At 39.7% G+C, this 23,371-nt stretch overlaps 1 protein-coding gene across 2 annotated transcripts; it reads right to left on the reverse strand.

Moving 5' to 3' along the window:
- Nucleotides 1-8,251: 8,251 nt before the first annotated feature.
- Nucleotides 8,252-18,937, reverse strand: POLR2M (polymerase (RNA) II (DNA directed) polypeptide M). Of its 2 annotated transcripts, none has more exons than XM_011940518.1 (4): nt 18,503-18,937; nt 16,094-16,267; nt 13,278-13,482; nt 8,252-11,261 (listed from the first exon to the last, which is right to left on the reverse strand). In XM_011940518.1, exons 1-4 carry the CDS (start codon nt 18,613-18,615, stop codon nt 11,118-11,120), a joined length of 636 nt encoding a protein of 211 aa, XP_011795908.1. In that variant the 5' UTR covers nt 18,616-18,937; the 3' UTR covers nt 8,252-11,117. The 2 variants fall into 2 exon arrangements, with proteins under 2 accessions (XP_011795908.1, XP_011795907.1); XM_011940517.1 differs by having other exon boundaries at nt 16,094-16,741.
- Nucleotides 18,938-23,371: the final 4,434 nt, after the last annotated feature.

Below are 23,371 nucleotides of genomic sequence, written 5' to 3' on the forward strand. Positions count from 1 at the left end.
AGGCCACCCAAGGAGTGAGCATGGTAGAGAAGGAAGAGAATCCTGAGGATTTCAATGTTTAGTGATTGTGAAGATGAGACGGAATCTGCAAAGGAGACTAAGAGGAAGTGGCCATTGAGTACAGGCATGTCTTGGAGAAAACATGGATTCAATTCCCGACCACTGCAATAAAGCAAATATCACAATAAAGCAAGTCACACAATTTGTTTCCCAGTGCATATAAAAGTTATCTTTACACTACACTGTAGTCTATTAACTCGGTAATAGCATTAGGTCTAAAATGGATATACCTTAATTTTTAAATATTTTATTGCTAAAAAGAACTAGCAAGTATAATTTAGCCTTCAGTGAATTACAATCTTTTTGCTGGTGGAGGATCTTGCCTCAATGTTGATGGCTGCTGACTCATAAGGGTTGTGATCGCTGAAGGGTGGGGCGACTGTGACAACTTCTTAAAACAAGACAACAATGAAGATTGCTACATCAATTGACTCTTCCTTTCACCAAAGATTTCCCTGTAACATGTGACATTGTTTGACAGTATTTTACCCACAGAACTTCTTTCCAAATTGGGATCAATCTTCTAAAACCCTGCCACCTCTTAATCAACTAAGTTTATGAAATATTCTAAATCCTGCTGGGCATGGTGGCTCACACCTGTAAACCCAACACTATGAGAGGCCAAGGAATCACTTGATTCCAGGAGTTCAAGACCAGACTGGGCAACATAGCAAAACCACATCTCTACTAAATACAAGAAAATTAGCCAGGCATGGTGATGTGCACCTGTAATCCAAGCTACTCAGGGGGTGCTGAGGTGGGAGGATTGCTTGAGCCTGGGAGGTCAAGGCTTCAGTGAGCTATGATCCTGTCACTGCACTCCAGCCTGTGTGACAGAGCGAGACCCCTCCCCACCAAAAAAATTCTAAATCCTTTGTTGTCATTTCAACAATATTCACAGCATATTCACCAGGAGTAGATTCTCTCTCAAAAAATCACTTTCTTTGTTCCGCCACAGGAAGCAACTCTTCATCATTTCAACTTCTGAAATGATAGCAAATGAAAATGATTGCTTCATGAGATGGCAGCAATTCAGTACCATCTTCAGGCTCCACTTCTAATTCTAGAGCTAGAATTATTTCTAACAGAATTAATAGAATTAGTTCTTGCCATTTCCATCACATCTGCAGTTTATTCCTCCACTCAAGTATTGAACCCCTCAAAGTCATGCATGAGAGTTGGAATCAACTTCTTCCAAACTCCTGTTAATGTTGATATTTTGACCTCTTCCCATGAATCACGAATATTCTTAATGGCATCTAGAATGGTGAGTCCTTTCCAGAAGATTTTCTATTTACTTTGCCCAAATTCATCAGAGGAATTACTACGTATGGCACTATCTATAGCCTTATGACATGTATTTCTTAAATTGTAAGACTTGAAAGCAGAAATTACACCTCGATCCATGAGCTGCTGAATGAATGTTGTGTTAGTAGGCATGAAAACATTAATCTCTTTATACATCTCCATCAGAGCTCTTGAGTGACTAGGTGCATTGTCACTGAGCAGTAATATTTTGAAAACAATCTTTTATTCTGAGTAGTAGGTCTCAACAGTATGATTAAAATACTCAGTAAACTATGTTGTAAACAGGTGTGCTATCATCTAGGCTTTGTTTTTCCATTTATAGAACACAGGCAAAGTACAATTAGCATAATCCTTCAGAACCCTACGATTTTCAGAATCATAAATGAGTAATGGTTTCAACTTAAAGTCACCCTGCATTAACGCCTAAGGGGAACAAAGTCAGCCTGTCCTTTAAAGCTTGGAAGCCAGGCATTGACTTCACCTCTCTTGCTGTGGAAGTCCTAGATGGCATCTTCTTCCAACAGAAGGCTGTTTTGTCTACACTGAAAATCTGTTTAGTGTAGCCACCTTCACCAAAGACTTTAGCTAGATCTTGTGGATAACTAGCTACATCTTCTACACTGGCACTTGCTGCTTCACCTTGCACTTTTATATTAATGGAGATGGCTTCTTTCCTTAAACTTCATGAAGCAACCTCTCCTAGCTTCAAACTTTTCTTCTGCGGCTTCCTCACCTCTCTCAGCTTTCACAGAGTTGAAAAGAGTTACGGCCTTGCTCTGGATTAGGCTTTGGTTTAAGGAAATATTGTGGCTAGTTTGATCTTCTATCCAGACCACTAAAACTTTCTCCATATTAGCAGTAAGACTGTTTCACTTTCTTATCATTTATGTGTACACTAGAGTAGCACTTTTAATTTCCCATCAAGAACTTTTCCTTTGCATTCACACTTTGGCTAACAGTTTTTTGCAAGGGGCCTAGTTTGGGCCTATCTAGCTTTCAACATGTCTTCCTCACTAAACTTAATCATTTCTTTTTTTTTTTTTCCTTTTTTTTAAGACGGAGTCTCACTCTGTCATCCAGTCTGGAATGCAGTGGTAGGATCTCGGCTCACTGCAAACTTTGCCTTCCAGGTTCAAGTGATTCTCCTGCCTTAGCCTCCCAAGTACCTGGGATTACAGGCACCCGACCACGCCTGGCTAATTTTTGTATTTTTAGTACAGACGGGGTTTCACCATGTTGGCCAAGCCGGTCTCAAACTCCTGACCTCAGGTGATCTGCCCACCTCGGCCTCCCAAAGTGCTGGGATTACAGGCGTGAGCCACTGTGCCCGGCCAGCTTAATCACTTCTAGCGTTTGATTTAAAGTGAGAGATGTGCAACTCTTCCCCTCACCTGAACACTTGAGAGGTCACTGTAGGGTTATTAATTGACCTAAATTCAGTATTGTTGTGTCTCAGGGAATAGGAAGACCAACAGAGAGGGAGAGAGTTGGGGGAATGGCCAGTGAGCGGGGCAGTCAGAATATACACAAGTGTTTATTTCTCAATTAAATTCACCATCTGATAGGGGAATGGTTCATGGCACCTCAAAACAATTACAAAGGTAACATCAAAGATCATGGAGAGACATAATAATAATGAAAACATTTGAAATATTGCAAGAATTACCAAAATGTGACAGTGTGACACAATACATGAAGTGAGCACATATTGTTGGAAGAACTGGTGCCAATATACTTGCTTGACCCAGGGTTGCCACAAACTTTCAATTGGTTAAAAAAAAAAAAAAAATGCCTTATCTGAGCACAATCAAGGGAAATACAAATAAAATGAAGTATGCCTGTACCTCCCAGAAGTGGTTTTCCAGAAACCAGAAAAAAATAAAATAAAATAAAATGTTTCATGAAAGAGGGAGAGATCACCTATGTCAAAAACTGCTGAGGGGTCAAAAAAAGGACTGAAAATTGATTATTGAACTTAGCAGCATGAAGGTCACTGGAGGCCTTGACAAAAGCTTTTTCAGGAGGATGTTTGGAGCGAATACTTAAAATTTAAGTGGATTTGAGAGAAAATGGGAAGGGAGGAGTTGACAGTGTGATAGACAACTCTTCCAAATTATGCTTTCTTGCTACTCTTTGGCTGTTCAGGGCACCTCCAGGCTGCTTCCTATCCTTGTCCTTCTCCTCTTTCATTTTCCATTTTCTCTCTTCTCTCTCACAACCCTCCACCCCCCAAAAAACTTGCCTGTTCCATTACCATTGCTTTAAGCCCTATCTTCCTTCATGAAAAAATCATCTAATAAACTGATATTCACCGAGATATTGATAAGAGTTGATTGATGCCAATTAGTCAGCTGTACTGTTCAGACCCCAAGACCCTTGTTACCCTTGGATGCTGATAAAAGACTAAGAGGTCTCAGAAGGATGGGTGGGAAGTTTCCGTAGGCTGACAGAAGTGGAACTGCTGAAGACGGAAAGGAAGAGGTGTGAAAATGGGCACATTCGAAACAGACCAAGTCAGGAGTGAAAAGGAAAAATGGGGTCATGCTTATAAATAATGGGCAGCACATTACCCTTGTTCAAGAAAATTATAGTACCGGACCCAGCTGCAATAGTTATGACTATCTTTAAAAACATCTATAGTTTTAAAATTAGAAACTAGATTGCTGGCACTGCACTTTTTCAGTAATTTTATAAAAATGTGTTAATTATGAGATGACTCCATATTCATCAAAGAGCATTGGCCTAGGAAAGAAAAAAATTGGCTGTGTTGGAATCAGCTGCCCAACCATAGCAAGTCTCCACGCTTCTCTGTGCCTCGGTTTCTTAATTTATAGGGTTTGGAACAAATAACTAAGCTTCCTTCCTTCCCTAAAAGCTGAAGATGTTAATTCAATATAAGATTTGTTTTCTGTTGCCAGTTACGGTGTTTCTAATGGTGCTTTATTTTTACCCCACTGAGAGTAACTAAAGGGGAGAAAAAAATCTTCTTTATTGAAAATCTAAATAATTGACAGAAGATATGCTTTCATTTTTACAACACAATCACTAGAAAAGCTATTTAATTCAATACAAATATATGTGGTACTTATTAGGAGAACTGATATATTTACTAGCAATATTTTTGGACAAAATTTATAAGCACTGAGCTGAGTCTCCCTCTTTTAAGGAGTATTTCTGTATGCTCTAAATAAGGACTTGATTTACAACTCTCATTCTTTTGCCTTAATAATATGAAATTTTTCCATATGAAGTTGGATCTCTCCTTAGCTCAATGTCCTAATTTCCCCTTGTCAAAATAGCTTTTTTAGGGAGTCCCTATTGTTCTCAGTTAATTTTAACACTAAATTAAAAGTTTCATATGGTGGTGATTTTAAAACATTTTACTTCATATGGCCAAAGGTACCTCCTAAACTACTTCAATCATAATTGTTACCATCGTTACAATAAGGTTTTCATATAGAATCTCTTTTAAACCTCAAAATGCTCTATAAAGACCACACTTTGAAATTTTGTTCTCTTAAAACATACCCCATACATTAGATAAGGGGTCACTGACCTCATCTTACAGACTTAATAGTCAAGAGAGTACATAACTTCCCACTGGATTCAAAGGAAATAGTGGTATTTAAATCCTAAATCTAATAATCTAATGCTATTCCAGTGGCTTACCCTCTTTTTAAAATTTTTTTGCCTTTTTAAAATTCCAAGTTTTCTAAAACCATCTGGGAAGTAATAGATCATATTTAATTGTTCAGGCTTTTATGCCGTACTTTCAGAATCGCGTCTGATTTGTGGTCTGGCTCTGGTTCAGTATTATCCAACACTAGGTTTATTTCATCAGCCCAGTATCAAAGCTTCCTCACTTTAGCCAGAAATTAAAATAATAGCTTTAAGAAACTCCTCCACCCCATCCCCCTTTAACAAGCAGCTAGCCAATAATGTGATTTGCCATATTTTTTAAATGACTATATGCTCCCCATAAAAGCTGGATATATAATCCTTTTATTTATTTGGCACAGGCATTCCCAACCTTTTTTGTGCAAGGACAGAATTATTTTTGTCCTAACAACTTTACTTTTAGTGTTACAAACTGTGTCATTAAGCCTGGGAAGGCTAAACTGCCAGATTGACCTGGTCCTCTGAGTAAAGCCTATGACACTTTATTTTCCTTATATCTCTTCTCCTGAAAAGTTGTATGCAGCTGACCATCAAGGAAGGAGGAGTGAAGATTCCAGCAATGACTGAAATGATCACACAGCCATAAGATGATTAAAAACAAAACATTGCAAATAAAAAAAATCATCAGAAGGAAAAAGCTCTCTTGTAAAGTGTCATGGAGACCTGACAAACACCCCAGAGTAATTTGAGCTCTTGTCTGGCATTAGCACGTGTTAAAGCCTGAATGCAGCCTTGATTTGTGGTATTCACCTGCAAGGCCATGCAGTCAAAGGCCTAAAATCTTGAGTGCTGGGTTCTTTTCTTGGCTGGCTGTAAGTGACCTTGAGCAAATCACCTCAACCTCCCAGTTATAGGAAACGGAGATAATCCCACAAACTGCCTTCCGCATTAGCTCACAGCCTGGCTCCCCAGAGAATGCGACGTGGATTACAGACAGGTCCTGTGAAAATGAAGAATTATCACTCCTATAGATGACTATTATATAATGCGATTAATCCTCATAACATCTTCCACGACTCAGGTTAAGCCCCCAAGCTTTAGCGCTTCCTTCCTTCCCTAGACATAGTCACTTGAAAATTGAAGGCAAGAGTTCACAACTACTGCATTCATTCCATTTTCCCAGTTTAAACCTAAGTGTGACTTTTTAAAAAATCCTTTCTCTTCCGTTTTTCCTCAGTCAAAACTACACAATACATCAGGTATTCACATAAAACAGCGTTCTCAATTTTCTACTCAACTCAAAGAAACTAAAAATAGTCATCAGCATACAGAGTAAGTGTACTTTACTTTAATCAAGGGCAAAGATCAAAATCCCCTATCTCCTAAATTTCAATATATAGATTGTTAGAAAAGTTAATTAATGACAGAATATCAAACGTATTTTTGAAAATGAATGAGGAAGAATTTGCACTACCAAGGATTTTGTGTGTATGGAACATGACAAGCTGATTCTAAAATTTATATGAAAATGCAAAGGGCCAAAAATCCCAAGGCACTTTGAAGAATAAGATGGTGGGTCTTGTTCCAGCCTTATCATTAAGCTATCATAAACAAGGCAATGGAATATTAGCACAAAGGGGTTAATGGAACTGAAGAGAGAATCCAGAAGGTAACACAGACATATACAGATGCTTGATCTATGGCAGGAGTGCAAGGAGGAGCAGCTGGGAATGACCGTGTTTGCACTCTGTAATGCTAGCACCAGGGCTGTCCAGAAGGACACCTCCCTCACACCGTCATGGATATCTTCCAGGTGGAATCAAAGACCTAACGTGAAAGGCAACATTATAAACCATCTTTTAACTATAAAGATTTTTAAAGATAAAAGATTATCTTCATGACTTCAGGACAGGAAAAGTCCTTAAAACAAGCCACAAGAGGCACTAAACATAAAAGATACATTTGCCATTAAAATTAAGAATTTGTCAATCAAGAAGAGAATAAGGGCTGGAATGTGGTGGATCACGCCTATAATCCCAGCACTTTAGGAGACTGAGGTGGATCACTTGAGCTCAGGAGTTTAAGACCAGCCTGAGCAATACAGTGAGACCCGATCTCTGAAAAAAAAAAAGAGAGAGAATGAAAAATAATCCCCCAAAAGGAGAAGACATTTCCAACAAATATAGCCAACCAAATACCAAATTTGATTGAATACCAAGGATTAGTCTGCAGAATATATCCTACACATCAGTGAGGAAAAAACAGCTGACACAACACAATGGAAAAACAAAAAACTCGAATGGAGCCCAGTGCGGTGGCTCCTGACTGTAACGTCAGCTACCCAGGAGGCTGAGGCAGAAGTATCCCTTGAGCCCAGGAGTTAGAGGTTACAGTCAGCTGTGACCATGCCACTGCACCCCAACCCAGCCTGGGCAACAGAACAACTCTCTCTTAAAAAAAAAAAAAAAGACTTGAATGGGCACTTTTCAAAAGAAGAAATCCAGTGCCCGATAAACATAAGAAAATGCTCATATGCCATTTCTAATCAGAGAAAGGTAAAATAAAACCACAATGAGGCCAGGTGTGGTGGCACACACCTGTAATCTCAGCACTTTGGGAGGCGGAGGCAGGCGGATCATGAGGTCAGGAGATCAAGACCATCCTGGCTAACACAGTGAAACCTTGTCTCTACTAAAAATACAAAAAAAATTAGCTGGGCGTGGTGGCATGCGCCTATAGTCCCAGCTACTTGGGAGGCTGAAGCAGGAGAATCATTTGAACCCAGGAGGCAGAGGTTGCAGTGAGCCAAGATCATACCACTGAACTCCAGCCTGGGTGACAGAGCGAGACTCCATCTCAGAAGAGAGAAACACACACACACACACACACACACACAATGAATGCCTACTATATAAACATCATATTGGCTAAAATTAAAATCTGGCAACATCAAGTGTTGATGAACAAGCACTCATACATCACGAAAGCAGAGGCAGGAATATAAAATTTTAAAGGTATGCATACCTTATAACTGAGCAATTTCACTCCTAGGTACACATTCTATGGAAACATGTTTATGTGCACAAAGATGCTCACTGAAGCATTACTTATAATAGCCAAAAACTGAAAATCTCAAAGTACTCACCAAAGTGGAATAATAGTGGTATTAATGAAATGGCACATTACACAGCAATGAAAATGAATGAAACACACCATGTGACATGAATCTTATGTGCAATGTTGAAAGACACCAAACACAACATACAGTATTATTCTATTTTTATGTAAGTCAAAAGTGAGCAAAACGTGAACCATATTGTTACACACATAACTGGTAAAATAATTCTTAAAAGGACAGAGGGAGAATTTAAGTCAGGATAGTTACCTCTGGGGGAAGGAGTGAGTGTCAAGAGGGGACACAAGGAGATTTTGGAGTGCTGGCAGGATGTCCTCTGCATCTGTTGTGATTACACAGCTGTTGCTTTACCCATTAAACTCTGTTTTAAGTACTTATTTGTAGGTTATATTTCACAAAATTTAAAAGAACAAAGGAGAACCTGTACTCCCAAATATTAACACCAATTCAAGCGATAATTATTGACAGTGTGGAAAAAACCCAGAAGGCCGAGAAATTGGCCTAAGATACAAAAGACATAAGAATTTAATATTCTATAAAAATAGCATTACGAATCAGAGGGGAAATGGTGCTTTCAGATACTGAACCAACTGGTAAACTCTTTGAAATAAAATCAAATCCCTACCTTATATAATATAACCAAATACATTTGAGATGGATTAAAAATTTCCTTTTCACCCCAAACTTGTACTGATTTAGTTAATGTATATAAACAAAATTTAAATTCCTTTTAAAGACAGGTGTAAAAGTGAAATAAGAAAACACTAGAAGAAGATAAGGACATTTATCCATTCTTGGATTACAAAAATAGTTTCAAGCACATACACAAAGGTAGACTCCTAAAGAAAACAACTTCTACACTGAAATATCACAAACTATGTTAAATGACAAGGCTAAAAAAAAGTTACAATATATGACAAAGGATGGACATTCTTAAGAACTTGTAAGCCAAAAAAAGAGCAAATTCACCAGGTAACAGAAAAAATATGAATGAGCAATTCTCAAAAGAATGAATACAGAATGGCCAATGAACGTGAAAAAAAACACAACCTTCACTAAGTAATAAAATACAAATTTTAAATGTAGCCCTTTTCTGTAATTATTCAATTTGCAAAGATTTTTAGTAGTAATTTTCAATTCTGAGCGTTGGATATATTGCTAATGCGAATGTAAATGAACATGATCTCTGCAGTGAGGGATTATATATAAAGATTCTCAAAAACACTTTCACCTAACAATTTCATTTCTAGAGCAGTCTCTTCTGGAAATAAGTCATTTTGTATAGATGTGATTATTTTAAGATGTTAATCACATCACTATTTACAGATTACATTATAATAAATAATTAAATTGCTGAATAGGAAATCAGTCTTAAAGTTATGGTATACCCATGAAATAAAATATCCTACAGCTATCTAAAAAGCAAGATATTTAATATGGGAAAATGTTGACAACATATAGAGCAGACTACAAAGCAATGTACATTATGATTGCATTTTTGAGAAAATAAATGTATAACTATGAATAGAAAAATAAGTAAAACCACAACATCAAAATGTTAACAGAGGTTATCTCCCTAGGTGAAAAGATTACAGGGAACTGTGTGTCCAGGCACATGAACTCTTCCATATCATCCAGCTTTCCAGAAATAACATCAAATTTTATGCTGCGAAATCATTTACTATTACTTTTAAGAACTAAAACTAATGAGACTCTTAGATCAGTATACTTTTCACATTTGCTTGAAGTGGGTGAGGACTGAAAGCAGTAACTACACCCGGAAGCAAATGTGAACAAGTCTTTTTCAAAAGTAAAAGTTGTATTTAATTAAGTCCCAGTAAAACATCACCATTAGCATTCAAAGTTGTTCTAATTAATATTTTATTCTTCAACACTTTTAAAGACTCCAATATATTAGACAAAGAATTTTTTGATAATGTAAGTTAATTTCTCTGGAGACAACCATATAATCCTCTAAAATGACATGAACATTTATATATGAGACTGAAGTTTCTGCAGTCTGTATCTGCCTCTTTGGGGGGAAAAAAGTAAAGTACTAACAATTTTAACAACAACAACAACAAAAAAATGCTTTCCTTACCAAACATTAATGTTCTGTACATGAACCTATCATCTGTGACAGCAAGGAACTCAAGCCAGGTGATGCACAAGCCTTCACCTAGCTCAGTTAGCTTGGACTTTTTTTCCTGTACCAGATTTGCCTGAAGTAACATGAGGTTATTTAAAAGGACCTCTACCTAGGTTGCAGTGAGCCAAGATAGTGCCCCATTGCACTCCAGCCTGGGCGACAGAGCAGGACTCTAAAAAAAAAAAAAAAAAACCAAACCAAACAAACAAACAAAAAAAGAACCTCCACCTTCCAGCATCTACTCAAAAGGGAACTCCTTCCTAATCAGAAGAGAGAGAACATTCTTCCTAACGGAAGACAGAAAAAGGAGAAGAGCATTTGTTAAGCATTCTCCATGCATGTCTTCCTAAGTATTTCACATCCAATGTCTCAATAACCCCATGCAAACATGCATACAATTCTTTAGACTGCTCCCTTCATTACCCAAAAGAGAAGGGAACTACGTCTTCCTAATGGATTTTGGGTGCCTGGAACTAAGTATTTCACTGAAAGACATGTAATAAATGCTATTTGATAGTTAAGAATAAGGAAAAAAGCAAAGTTATCTCTTTTCATTTGGTTTAAAGAAAAAAAGTATGTTCTACTATATACTAAAATATCAGACCAATACACAATATATTGCAAAATTTTAATACCATGTGGTTAAACGCAATATTCAAAAATTAAACTTTTCAAGCACATGAAGTCATCTTCTGAAAGACAAACTAGGTTTTTTTTTAATAACTACCTTTGTGTAACTTTATAAAATTACTTCCCTCAACAATATCTGACACTGATCTTGATACTAGTTAGAAAGTCTGATGTAAGATGATGACACCTCAACGTCAGTGATTTAGGAGATTATCTTCAGAATTCATCAGAGGACCAATCGTCATCTTCATCCCTTACTTCTCGGTATCTCCCTGAAGACTCCCCTTCTGGATTATAACTCCGCATTTTAATATTCAGTCTTTCAGCTAATTTTTGCGCTGCGAGCTTTGCTTGCATCTCCTTTAAAACAAAGAGCAAAGCAAAAAGTTACACGTTCACATCTCTTCCTTTCAATTTTTCAATGGGAAGTTATCTAGATCAGCGATAAGAGGGGTACTGACACCTCACTGAGTGCTCCCTTGGGCAATACGAGCCTGTTGGCTGTGCCCTATCAGACCTAACTGGGTAATGCTTCTGACAGCCACCAGCCTGCTACAGTTGAAGTTACTGACCTCCATTAGTATATAACACTACATTGAAATACATTCCTCTATATAAAAAATTGAGTAATCAGCTTAGCACTACAAGTTATAAATGCAGATGCATTAAATATGTGGGCACATGCACATATACACGCTCACATAACAATTTGACCTATCAAATGTCAAAAATGACTAATATTGTCTAGATTTCTACAACTGACAGAACCTTCTTCCCTAATAAAAATCATGACTTCTAAACTTGGGAATTACATTTCAATGGCAAAATGAAAATTAAGAAATTAATACTAAAAAGCTGACTATTCCTCTCCAGTTAAAGTCCTACAGCAACTAGTATCTAATAAAAAGTCCAAGTAAATTTCAGACACTGGCAAACTACCTAAAAACTGCTAAGGACTTCACCACCAACTCATGGTAGGTGGCAATGTCATTCCTAATTCCGTTCTTCCCTTTTCTCATGCTTTCTTGAGTTTCTTGATGTCTTCCTCTTCAAGCCATGAATATGGGTAAGTAAAAGTGGGAGCTATTACCTCTGCCAAGAAAACCAATTTAAAGATGAAGGGTTTAATTCAACCTAAAAATATCTTAGGATGGGCATTTAAGAGCCCAGAGACAATAAACACTTCCTCAATGCTACGGTCATAACTAGGCAGTAATTTTAATGCACTGAGAGAAAGAAATATGGGTTTTTTTTAAAAAGAGCACCTTGAAAATGCCAATCCATGCCAAGGCTTTTATGAAAAGCCAAGGCAGATTAACAGCCTGTTTTGCTGGGTTTTTTTTGAGACAGGGTCTCACTCTGTCACCCAGACTGTACAGAGTGCAGTGGTGCGATTGTAGCTCACTGCAGCTTGGACCTCCTGGGTTCAAGCAATCCTCCCACCTCAGTCTCACGGGTAGCTGGGACCACAGCTGCGTGCCACAATGCCCGGCTAATTTTTTGGTAAAGATGGAGTCTAGCTATGTTGCCCAGGCTGGTCTCGAACTCCTGAACGGCCTGGTGTGATACTGGCTGGTACACTAGTACCTGACTGAAATCTAGCTGAGCAACACCTAGGAAGTGAGACAGGATACTGTTCTCCTGGAGGCTAAAATTGTTACTAAATACTTCTAAACTGTTCTATTCCCCTGTGGTCCTTCACACTTATTTTCTCCCATCCCATTACTCTGTATACAAACTCTCAACATACAAGTTTAAAGTTCAATGCAAAACACATGGAAGCAAAGTGCTATGCAAAATTAAGTTGCCAAAAGCAGGAAATATTTTCTCTTCACACGGGCCTGCGGATTATGCTCTGAAGCAGTGTCTCACTGTCTGCTGGCTATACAACATTATCCTCCCACTCCTTGTATGCCCTCCCCTGTACTGCAGGAGATGGAAGCCTGGGAACTACATTTTCCTCATTCTCTAACAAGGGGTCTGGGTTACAGACCACCACTGAGAGGCTGTCATATGGGTTTTACAAGGTGAAAGGGAGAGATGCGATGCTACTACTATCCTAACAGGAACAGGCAGGTACATGAGCTTCAAGACATGAAATTCTACAACAGTCTCCCCACATTTCCTGGCAAATCACCACTTTCATGTTGAAGGTAGCTGTGATCATCTCTAGCCATTTCCTGCAGTTCTAGCAACTTTATGACTCTCTGAAAACTAGTGGCATAGGTCTCTGAAAACTAGTGGCATAGGTCTGAGCCCATGGAAGCACCTAATCCCCTCTGTTCCACTCCTTCCTCCTTGAACCTGGAGTACATTCTGGCTTATGTAAGAGGCACCAAACAGACAGACAAGAAAAAAAAACAATACTCTAAATACCTCATAATTCTGTTTCTGTTGTTTCTGAAGTGCCAAAGATTCTTCTATGGAGAGCAGCTGCGTGGGCATATGGTGAAGCGGTAGAAGCCGAGCTGCTGTGATGTCATCAAGATGCTGCTTATCCCTGCGCCGCCGCTCTTCTGAGGAAATAGGAGACCCGCTCTTCTGACGATGACTAGACGAATCATTTTGTCGAAAAGGTAACCTGATGAAAGGAAAACTTGTGCTATACAATCAGACTATTTTATTTATAGACACATTTAAAACATTCACACAAATGGCCTTTACCTTAGCAATTAATTCTCCTCCAAAGGTAATAGTAAGCAGTTTACCAGTATTTATTGCTCTAACAAACAGGGGAGTGTTTGTGTGCATACAGGCTCTTTGCCTTTTCCTTCCTTATTCAAACCTTATATTTCATCTGGAGCTTTTTTTTTTTTCATTTATTCATTCAAAGAACATTTGCAAAAGGGCTTATTGCCCAGTAGAAAGAAAGAAACATGTAAAGTTTCAGTGCAATATAATATCAGAGGTACTATGACAGATATCTCAACAAGATACATTGGAACATAAGGAAATGGCCAGTTGTAGTGGGAGACAGGGAGGCTGTAAGAAAAGCTTCTAAAAAGCTTCAAACAGTCTTGGAATAACTGCTTACCATTTAAATAAGGAGAGAAGTGCATCCCAGCAAGGGGAGTGAGAGAAAGTACAGAAGGTAGAGAGACTCAGCTCTTCTGGCTACACAGAAAAGACAGCCAGAAAGAAGGCTGGGAAGTAGGCTGGGCCCAGACTGCAATGAAGAGTTCTCCGCAACAAATTCAGATTTCCATCTTACAAATTTCACTCTGGCAGCAGTGGAGACTGACTGGTAGTTAAGACTAGAGGTAGAAGAGGCCACAATTATAGCCCAAGGGAGATGAGAGTCTTCACTTCGACAGAAGATGAAGAACAATTATAGAGATGAAGATCAAAGAAATAAGTAGGTCTTCATGGCTAGCAGATATGGAGATGAGAAAAACGGAAGATACCTTAGGGGAAGAAAACAAAGAACGTGGTGGTCCTATTAGGAAATACGGAAATTACCTTGGAAAGAAACAGAAGTTCCACTCTGTACATGATTAAGCTGAGGTGCCTAGGAACACCCAAGTGGTCAAGTTTCATGGTTAATTGGCTATGCAAACCTCAAGTTCTGGGAACATCTGGGATAGAGGTGGAGAATGGTCAGCCTCCAGCATCCAGGTGATACATGAAACCAGAAAAGTATGCAGAAGGAAGAGCAGAAAGGACCCAAGGACACTATCTGACCCCACCTTCCAACCTCCAAGCCACTTCTCACATGGAACCCTCTAAATCCCTGTCTATGGCCTAAGGACTCCTCAAAGCCCTGTCTTTCCTGTTCTCCTCTAACTATACAGAAGGCTCCCTTTCTCTTAAACTTCCTGAATTCTTGGTAGCCCTCATCACTGTTCCCTTATCTCTCTCCCACTCCCAGCTAAATGACCGTAATACAGAACTGGGATTAATGTATTCTTTGTTGTATTTATTGACTAGATGATGGTTCTAGTTTTCTAAAATGTCATCCTGGAAGTGAAGAAAGACACCTCACTGTACACAAGAGATGACTTGATCACATTAATGCAGTATAATCCTGATTTTCTATACAGCAGAAATAAAATGTTTTGCAGTTAAAATGAATGCTGGGGTAGAGTTAAAGTCTAACAAAAAAGAAGCATGTTTTAGGCACTTTAAACTAGAGATTTTCTGTTTTTCAAAGAAAGGCAGTAGTAATTTAACTTTCTATTTGACGTTACATACTTGTAAATACAGTATAGGAAGGTACCTTTTGAGTTGAATGTTACATTTGCTGCAAGTAAATAGCAACTATTTTCAAAAAGACTTTACTTTTCCTGAAATTTCAGAAACAAATTTATGGCAACGAACTGATAAGGAGAGTTTTTGCCTATCCTGCCTGAATCTATTTTCACAGTTTTTCAAACTCTTCTCAGCTTCCTTCCCCCTGAAACTGTTATTATGCAGCTTAACTCTTTTCCAAGGGTGTAAACCTTGGGTCCTCATCTAGCTCTGAAACTCCTTGAAGAACATAGTGTTGTATTACATTATACATGTATACATTACAGCCATGTTTTTAAACTTGAGATATAACATCAAAAAGGCAAAGGAGTTTAAGAATCTTGACTTCACTGTGTCCCCACAACACCTGCTGCTTGCTTACATTTAGTGAGCATACAAATAATTTTTGCTGGAAAGCCCATCACCTCCTGCAATTGCTTTACCCTTAGTTCACAGACTAATCAAAGAAAGTACCCTTTGATACTACACTAATCAGAGTTGTACACTAAAAAATGGTTCTGGAAAAAAAGCAGTCATAATAAATTCTCTCCAACTCTGTTTATGATGAAATATTGGCTAAGCATCCTGAAATTTAATACTCCCCCAAGTGCTATTTAAGACCCTGTCAATTGTTTGGTTTCAAAACCAAGTATTTTTCAACATGAACCTTCCACTCCAGCCAGGCTGGTCTCAGTGTTTCCACAATATGTTCTTTCCTAACTACAAGTAGTTCTCATACAAAGCCCATGGAACTTAGAGCATTCTCCTGACTTATTTAAGAGAAAAGGTCTTATTATAAGTTGCCCAAGCTGGTCTACAACTCCTGGACTCAAGCTGTCTTCCCACCTCAGCCTCCTGAGTAGCCTAGAACTACAGGCAAGCACCACCACACCCAGTTTCTCTTAGCTTTTTGAGTTTAACAAATATCATGTTCCTGTTATAGGCCTGTTTCCGATGGTACTTACACATTGGTTTTAAATTTATGCAGCTGGGGCACTGGATTTTTGGCTCGCATTTCTAGCACTTCCATGTAATGAGGCTTCTTCTGAGTCCCACTAGAAAGGTCTGTCAAGTTCTTAGTACTTGCATTTTCTTCTGACTGTTGTTCACCTTGGTCTGCAATGGTGATCCTCTGTAACCTGTCAATAAACAGGTTGTCAAAGCTGCTGGAAGTATCTTCTGCTTGAGTTGAAACACGATGCTGCGGGTGATGCTCACTAGCTTCAGATGAAGGCGGTACCCTGTCTCTGTTGCTGGAAGCTGGGCCCTTAATCACTGTGTACTCAACCTCTGGAGTCGCTCCATCACCTTCATGAGTAGGATGTCCAAGTCCCTGGTTTTGTGAGGTTGTTTTAGATGACTTGATATTATCTACAGAGGAACACCCAGGAACTAGTGATGAAGTATCAAGTATCGGGTCAGAATTCTGGGCCTTATCTGTACCCACATCAACTTCTGCAATTGCTTTTTGCCTTAGCTTACAGTCTAAACTAACAGGGTGAAACAGTTCACTCTTTCTTCTAACTTCGTCATGTTCTGCAACAGCAGCTTTCAGTTTGGCAACAGAGTCAAAGATCTTTTTACCTTTGTCGGGCAATTTGCAAATGAATTTTCTGTCAAATGGAAAAGAATACATATACATTACAGCCATGTTTTTAACTTGACATATAATATTAAAAAGGCAAAGCATTATCTTCAAAGAAAGAAAAGCTGATTTTTAAGTCAAATATCTGATTTCTAACGGCCCCAAAACAGGAATAAAACAAATAAGACGGTCATTATCCAAATAGCACAAAAAACAAGGGAATGCAGGAAGAATAGGGAATCTATGCCTCATTTGTCTCAGCAAATTAGAATTTCGGCAAAAGTATTTTAAGCATGTAATAATCACATAAGACATTCCAAGAACCAGCAGTCATTAAAGTGCAATCGCCACAATTTGGGGATGGGGTGGAGTGTGGGGATGGGCCTATAAGGTTAAAACTACTTTCATAATAATACTAAGACATTATTTCCCTCTCATTTTCTCACATGGGTACAGCGGAGTTTTCCAGAGGCTACATGACATGTGATGACATCATTGTTCTAGAATAGAATGTGTGCTTGTGTATACTTATGTTTTAAAGACTTCAGCTGTATTTCTCATAAGTAAATAAACTTCACTAGACAGAACACATAAAATAGCTCTTTGGGATGTCAAAAATTCTTAAAGTATAAAGGAGTCCTGAGACCAAAATGTTAATTCACTGCTATAGATTAAAAACCTATTCTCACAAGGTCAAAACACCTGCCTTGATCCCAATCAATTATTTATTTGTCCCTTTTGCTGGATGACAGAGTTCCTTTTTTGATTCTCTTTTCTTTAATTATACAATAAATGGAGAGAAAAATCTTAGGTCCTTTGTTCTTTTTGACACTACATTCATTCCCACAATTTCAACTATTAACAACACTCTACAGCTGAAATTCCTATGTTTTCTGTATTTTTCCAGAGTTCTCTCTTTCTTGAGCCTAATGACAACTTCTCCAGCTTTTAAGTGTTTGGTTTTCAATTAGTCAAATGTCTGTCCTGCTCTCCCCTCAACTCTGCACACCTTACGTAAAATCAACCATGGATCTATTCCTCTCCCTGAATATTCCTATTTTTGCTAGTGGTCTTCCATACAGATTGGAAAACTCAGCCATCTCTGTCAACTACATTTAAATGACTCTATGCTTAAAAGTTCTCCCAATCCCTTCCTAGTTCACTTTCTTACAACTGTCTCGTGGGGAGCCTCTCTGACAACAGCCATCTACTGTCTCCCGCTTTTTATTCCTTCAAACCATCTTTTGCAACAAGCTGCTAAACAAAGCTGCCTAAAAAACAAAATCACTTTTATCACGTGGCTCCCTTGCTAAAATCCGTTAAATCAACCAGTTGAATGAGGGTCGAACTTTCCCGGCCTAATAAACCCCTCTTCATATCCCACTCTTCCCATTTCCTACGGTTCCTGTAAGCGTATAATCCAGAGATGAAGCTGACAATTTGTTATCGGTTAGGGGTGCGGGCGACAAAAGGGTTTAGAATGAAGACTCTTGCTTCACGGAACCAACACAGTCCCCGGGTAAATAAAACCAACGAGGGGCTACTAATTGCCTGCAACGCTAAGTACCCGTTCAGTCCGAGCCATCCTCGCAGGCGTAAGTGCCTGGCCAGGAAGAGACACGGCTCTGCGGCAGCAAGCCCTCCGTCCACTCGCCCGTAGGACTAAGGCGAATGTGACTGAGGCAAGGTCACCTTCCAGGGAAGGAAACAGAGTGGGGGAGGGGAGGGGAGCGCCCAGGGAGCTCGAGCTGAAGGAGCCTGGCGGAGACTCCGCGGGACCCCAGCTTACTCGTTGCGCAAAAGTCTCTCCTGGCGCTTCAACATTTCCCGCAGCTCCACCAAACTCCGCTGCCCCAAGTCCTCGGGAGCTTGGGGCTCGAAGCCGCGGGGCAGCGAGGACATTCTGCACAGGCTGAGGCTGGCGCGGCGGCGGGCACTCGGCTTCCTCGGCAGGCCCCGCTGCTAGCGCCGGATCCGCGGACTGCGGTGACTCCGGGGCTCGAGCGGGAGTCGCCATTTTCCCGGAAGAACGGGGTCTTCCTCGAGCCGAATCGAGCTTTATTGAAATGCCGGAAACAAACACGGACCGGGAGAAGGGGGCGTCCGGAGGAGCGCTAAAGGGCGGAAATTACGTCGGAGGACGCCGGCGCCTCGGCTTGGCGCCCTTTCCCGTCGTGTGAGCATTCATCCGGTTGTCAGCAGTTCATAGGTTTTTACAAAAAGTATTTGGCGCCAGCGTGACCTCACCAAGCACTCTGTGTTAGTCAACAAATAGCCACGTCCTCTGTTGTAGTTGGGGTTTACAGAGTTGGCGCGGGGGACGGAGAGACGGAGAATCAAATAATAATATAATAGTGACGTTGGGATGGGCACCTGGGAAGGTATCTCTGAGAAGTGAAATACAAGTCGAAACCTGAAAGATGAGTTGGCCATTAATAAGGTAGAGGAGAGTGCGGGACAGGATTTGGGAGACTCCGGCCTATGTGTGGTGCCTCCTAGTTCAGCTTAGGGACGTCCTGAAATGTTAAAGTTGGAAGGTTCCGTAGAATCAGCGATTCTTTTCGGGGCTCAATGCATTTGGAGCAGGACTTCATTTGTGGCACTGCCTCAGACATTGTTAAGACATTTGGTGTTTCTGGCTTCTGCCTGCTAGGTGCCATGGCACTCCCAAGTCATTGCAAAAATCCAAAATGTCTCCCCCAACATACATTTCCAAACGCCCACAAGAGGTGATGAGGGAGTGGGAGCAGCTGTACAAACTGGTTGAGGACTTTTTCTAATTTTCTACTTTGCCTGTAGAAAAACAGAGGCATGAAAACTGAAATAAATATTCCCAGGGCACAAAACCAGTAAGTGACAGCACCAGATTTCAAACCCAAAAGCCCAGCTGCTTTTCCAACACACTAATTTGAAAATTCCCTTCTTCACTTTAGGCCTATCTCCAAATGTGCAAAATTGTTGAAAAGACTTTTTTTTAATTTTTTCCCCCAGCTGTTGAGAAGAAGGCAGTTTAGTAAGTATTGGACACAGCTTTTAGTTTCTCGTTACAGTTCACCTACCAGAGATGCATCCCAATGGAAAGAGTAGGAAGACATGCAGTCACAGCAGATGTCACTTGGGAGGTTTGAACAGTCCCATAACCTCCAAAACCACTGCCCTCCCCCGATTTTTTTATATAGGAAATTGACGTTGTATCAATCCTATGTAAGATGCTATATTAACACAAGCAGCTCCGTCCCAAAGAGACAGAAGATCTAAGTAAACTCCAAAGCTATTCCAGGGAGCACAATTGCAACCATTGCTCTATCCCCCCAATCTAGTCCATTCAGATCAGATTCATTAATATATCAAAGTAAGTTTTCTCTGTATAAGACTTGCTTTCAAGGGCGTTAATAACCTGCTCCAGCATTGGCTGAATGAGAAATAGGTAAGCCCCTCAAGTCAGGCAGTTGCCTGTAATGTCGACCAAAAAAAAAAAAAAAAAAAAAAAACTCCATAAAATATTGAAGAGATGTATTCTGTGCCAAATATGAGTGACCATGGCCCGTCACACAGCCCTCAGGAGATGTGGAGAACACATGCCCAAGGTGGTCGGTGCACAGCTTGGTTTTATACATTTTAGGGAGACATGAGACATCCATCAAATATATTTAAGATAAACATTGGCTTAATCCAGAAGGGTGAGACAACTCAAAGCAGGGCGGGTGTGGGGGAAGATGGGCTTCCAAGTTATAGGTAGATTTAAATTTTTTCTGATTGGCAATTGATTTAAAGGAACATCTAGGTTACCATAAGAAGTTGTGGAGACAGAAGTTTTATCATGTAGATGAAGCCTCCAGTTAGCAGGCTTCAGAGAAAGTAAGTTGTAAGTGTTTCTTATCAGACTTAAGGTATATGTTGATATTAAATGCTGTGCAGCTTTTCCTGGATTCTAAAAGAAAGAAGGGCATAATGAGGCATGTCTGACCTCCCCTTCCCATCATGGCCTAAGCCAGTCTTTTAGGTTAAATTTGGAGGACCCTGGACTAGAGGAGGAAGTTCTTTCAGACGGTTGACGGGGGTCCTTCAAATTTTATTTTTGGTTTACAGTGGTAAGTGCCCCACAAGCCTCCCTTGCCCCACCCCTGGACCCCAGCTGGAGGCCTTTATTTCCCCCACAGTAGTGAACACCCGAGGCGCTGATTGTGGGCCACAGGTGTCCCCAAGGCAAGGATGCCTTTCTTTCAGGCCTCAGAATTTTGCCCCCTTCTGTTATCCTTTTTTGGAAGGCTGTCTCTCCTCCCCTTGCCAATGATAAGTCTTGGCTCAAGTCTCACCTCCTCCCTGAACTTTCCTAGGTTATTCCAAACTAAATTTCTCTTTCTTTTGAGCACAACTATAGGGCTTAAAGTTGGAACCTCACTGCATGAAGCATATTATACTTATCTAATTGTGTTATGCACCAAGATTTTCTTTTTCCTTTCCTAACAAAATTGTAAAGTCCTTTCTGTGAGGGAGCTATAATTGTACTTTTTCTTTCTCCCCTTAGGAACATAGCAGGTACTAATTGACACAATCTCCTTCTCTCTTATTTTTTTCTCTACCTTTCCCTTATATTCCTCTTTGTCTTAATGAAATGTTTCTTATATACAAATCATAGACTTTTTACATAATTAATCACAATTACTGTGTAGATATTTTCAGTGCTTTGGGATAGAATCTTTTATACAGTATGGCTTAGGGCTTCAAGATATCATAATACAAATCTGAATTCCTACCAGCATCCAAGCACAAACTGTCTAATTTTGTCAGTAACCAAGAGGCATGGCAAGTGGAAAACATCACTCTACAACAGAAGCAGGTTACTTGCAGGCTATTCACACTTCAGAATGAAAATAGGGAAAGTATTCTTTTATAATTTATCAAACAAACAAAAAATAAGTGTCTAGGACACAAATTTTCACAGCAGTGTCTACAGAAAACGATATAAATAACAATGGAGAAATGAAGACTAAAGAGAGAAACAACAAATGCTACAGGTTATACCTGTTTGTAGCTGAACCAAACACTTGAAAGGAAATGGAGCCCGCAAACCACAGACAGCTGATCTCTGCTAAAGAATTCCAGTTGTCTGTCAAAGAGCCCATCTGTTATAAAAATGAATCTGGGCAAGTGTTTGGGGGTTTTGTTTGTGTTTTTCAGTGCTCATTTAAAAAAAAAAAAACTGAATCACTTTTCCAGTGGTACTTGGATTAATCTCCTGAATGTTGCTCTCAGAGTAAACTAATGAATTTGGCTGCGTTTGAAAGGAAGGAAAATTCAAAACAGAATTAAAGGATATTTTCATTAGTCACATGAGGTGCTGCCAAGATGACCTATAGACATCCCATTACCATGAAGCTACACAAGGACATTGTTTGAACAAAAACAAGACCTGGGAATGATTTCCACTTGTCCTTACCTAGTTGAAGATAAAAACTGACAATCAATTGTAAAATTGATAAACATAAACCTTTAGAATTTCCAGGCTGTTCTCTTCTGTTTTCTTGCATTGATGGTCATTGTTGGGGCATGAATGACCACAAAACTGGCCATGATATAGTTGGAGTTGACCAGAATGGCAGCAACAATATTTCCCATCCTAAATGTTCTTCTTACTATGTGAGTTTAACACTCCTTCTATCAAGAAATGGGGTTGGTCTTCTCTATCCTTGAATCTGGGCATGCTTATAACTACAGCAAAAGTGATTTTTCTAGTCTAGATGACAAAAGGTGATGCAACTTCTACCTGGCTTTCTTGAAGTGCTTACTCTTGGAACTCAGTAAGCAAGCCATGAAGAAGCCTGCATTTGTGTAGATATTTTGGCTGTCATCCCAAGCTGAAGGTTCGGCCAAGAGGTAGCATCCACCACCAGACATGTAAGTGAGCAAAACTTTGGATAATTTCAGCCCCAACTGTCCAGTCACTTCCAGCCTTCAAGACTTCCAAATTGAAGCCTTAGACATGGTGGAGCAGAGACATCTTCACTATGCCTTTTCCAAATTTGGGGTGGTTTATTAAACAGCAGTAGCATCAGGAGCTTTATCCAAGGTTAATCCCTTCAGCTATACTATGGATCCCATCTGTTCTTGCTTCCTTGGAGATCTCATTCATTTGTTCAGTAAGTAAATATTTATTAAGCATCTATCATAAGCAAAATACTATTCTAGGATTTGGCGCTATAACGATGAATAAGGCAAAGGAATTTCCTGTTACATTGAAACTTTTATTCTATCAGCACTAAGAGCCACATAGAGAACTAGTACAGAATGATGTGATAAGGAGTGACTGGTAGACTACTCTGACTGGGTGACTGAGGCTGGGTTTTCTGAGGAGGTAACTTTTAAGCTGGGACTTGAATGACAGATGATCAACTGTGGGAAAATCTGATGGAAAAACATCCCAAGTAGAGAGGGAAGAGAAAATACTAAGACTGTAAAAGGAGAAGGAGCTCAATATGTTCAAATAACAAAAAAAGGCAATGTGGAAGACTCGGGCTAAATCTAGCAGGGCTTTGTAGACCAGGATATGGAGTTTGGATTTTACCCTAAAAGAAATGGGAAGCCACACGTGGTAGACAGCCTCTAGGATGGCCCCCAGTGTCCCACTCCAATGTAATCCTCTCCCATGGAAGGTTGA

This window comes from Colobus angolensis, unplaced genomic scaffold, assembly GCF_000951035.1.
Source record: "Colobus angolensis palliatus isolate OR3802 unplaced genomic scaffold, Cang.pa_1.0 Scaffold19, whole genome shotgun sequence".
Classification (NCBI taxonomy): Eukaryota; Metazoa; Chordata; class Mammalia; order Primates; family Cercopithecidae; genus Colobus; species Colobus angolensis.

What these genes read in the sequence shown, in the direction of transcription:
- POLR2M (XM_011940517.1), bottom strand. Translation starts at nt 18,615, where the DNA reads ATGTCCTCGCTGCCCCGCGGCTTCGAGCCCCAAGCTCCCGAGGACTTG. An exon ending in GAGAGACTTTTGCGCAACGA is followed by an intron (nt 16,742 to 18,502) that starts GTAAGCTGGGGT and finishes TCCATTTGACAG; the next exon opens with AAAATTCATTTGCAAATTGC. An exon ending in CATAAATTTAAAACCAATGT is followed by an intron (nt 13,483 to 16,093) that starts GTAAGTACCATC and finishes TCCTTTCATCAG; the next exon opens with GTTACCTTTTCGACAAAATG.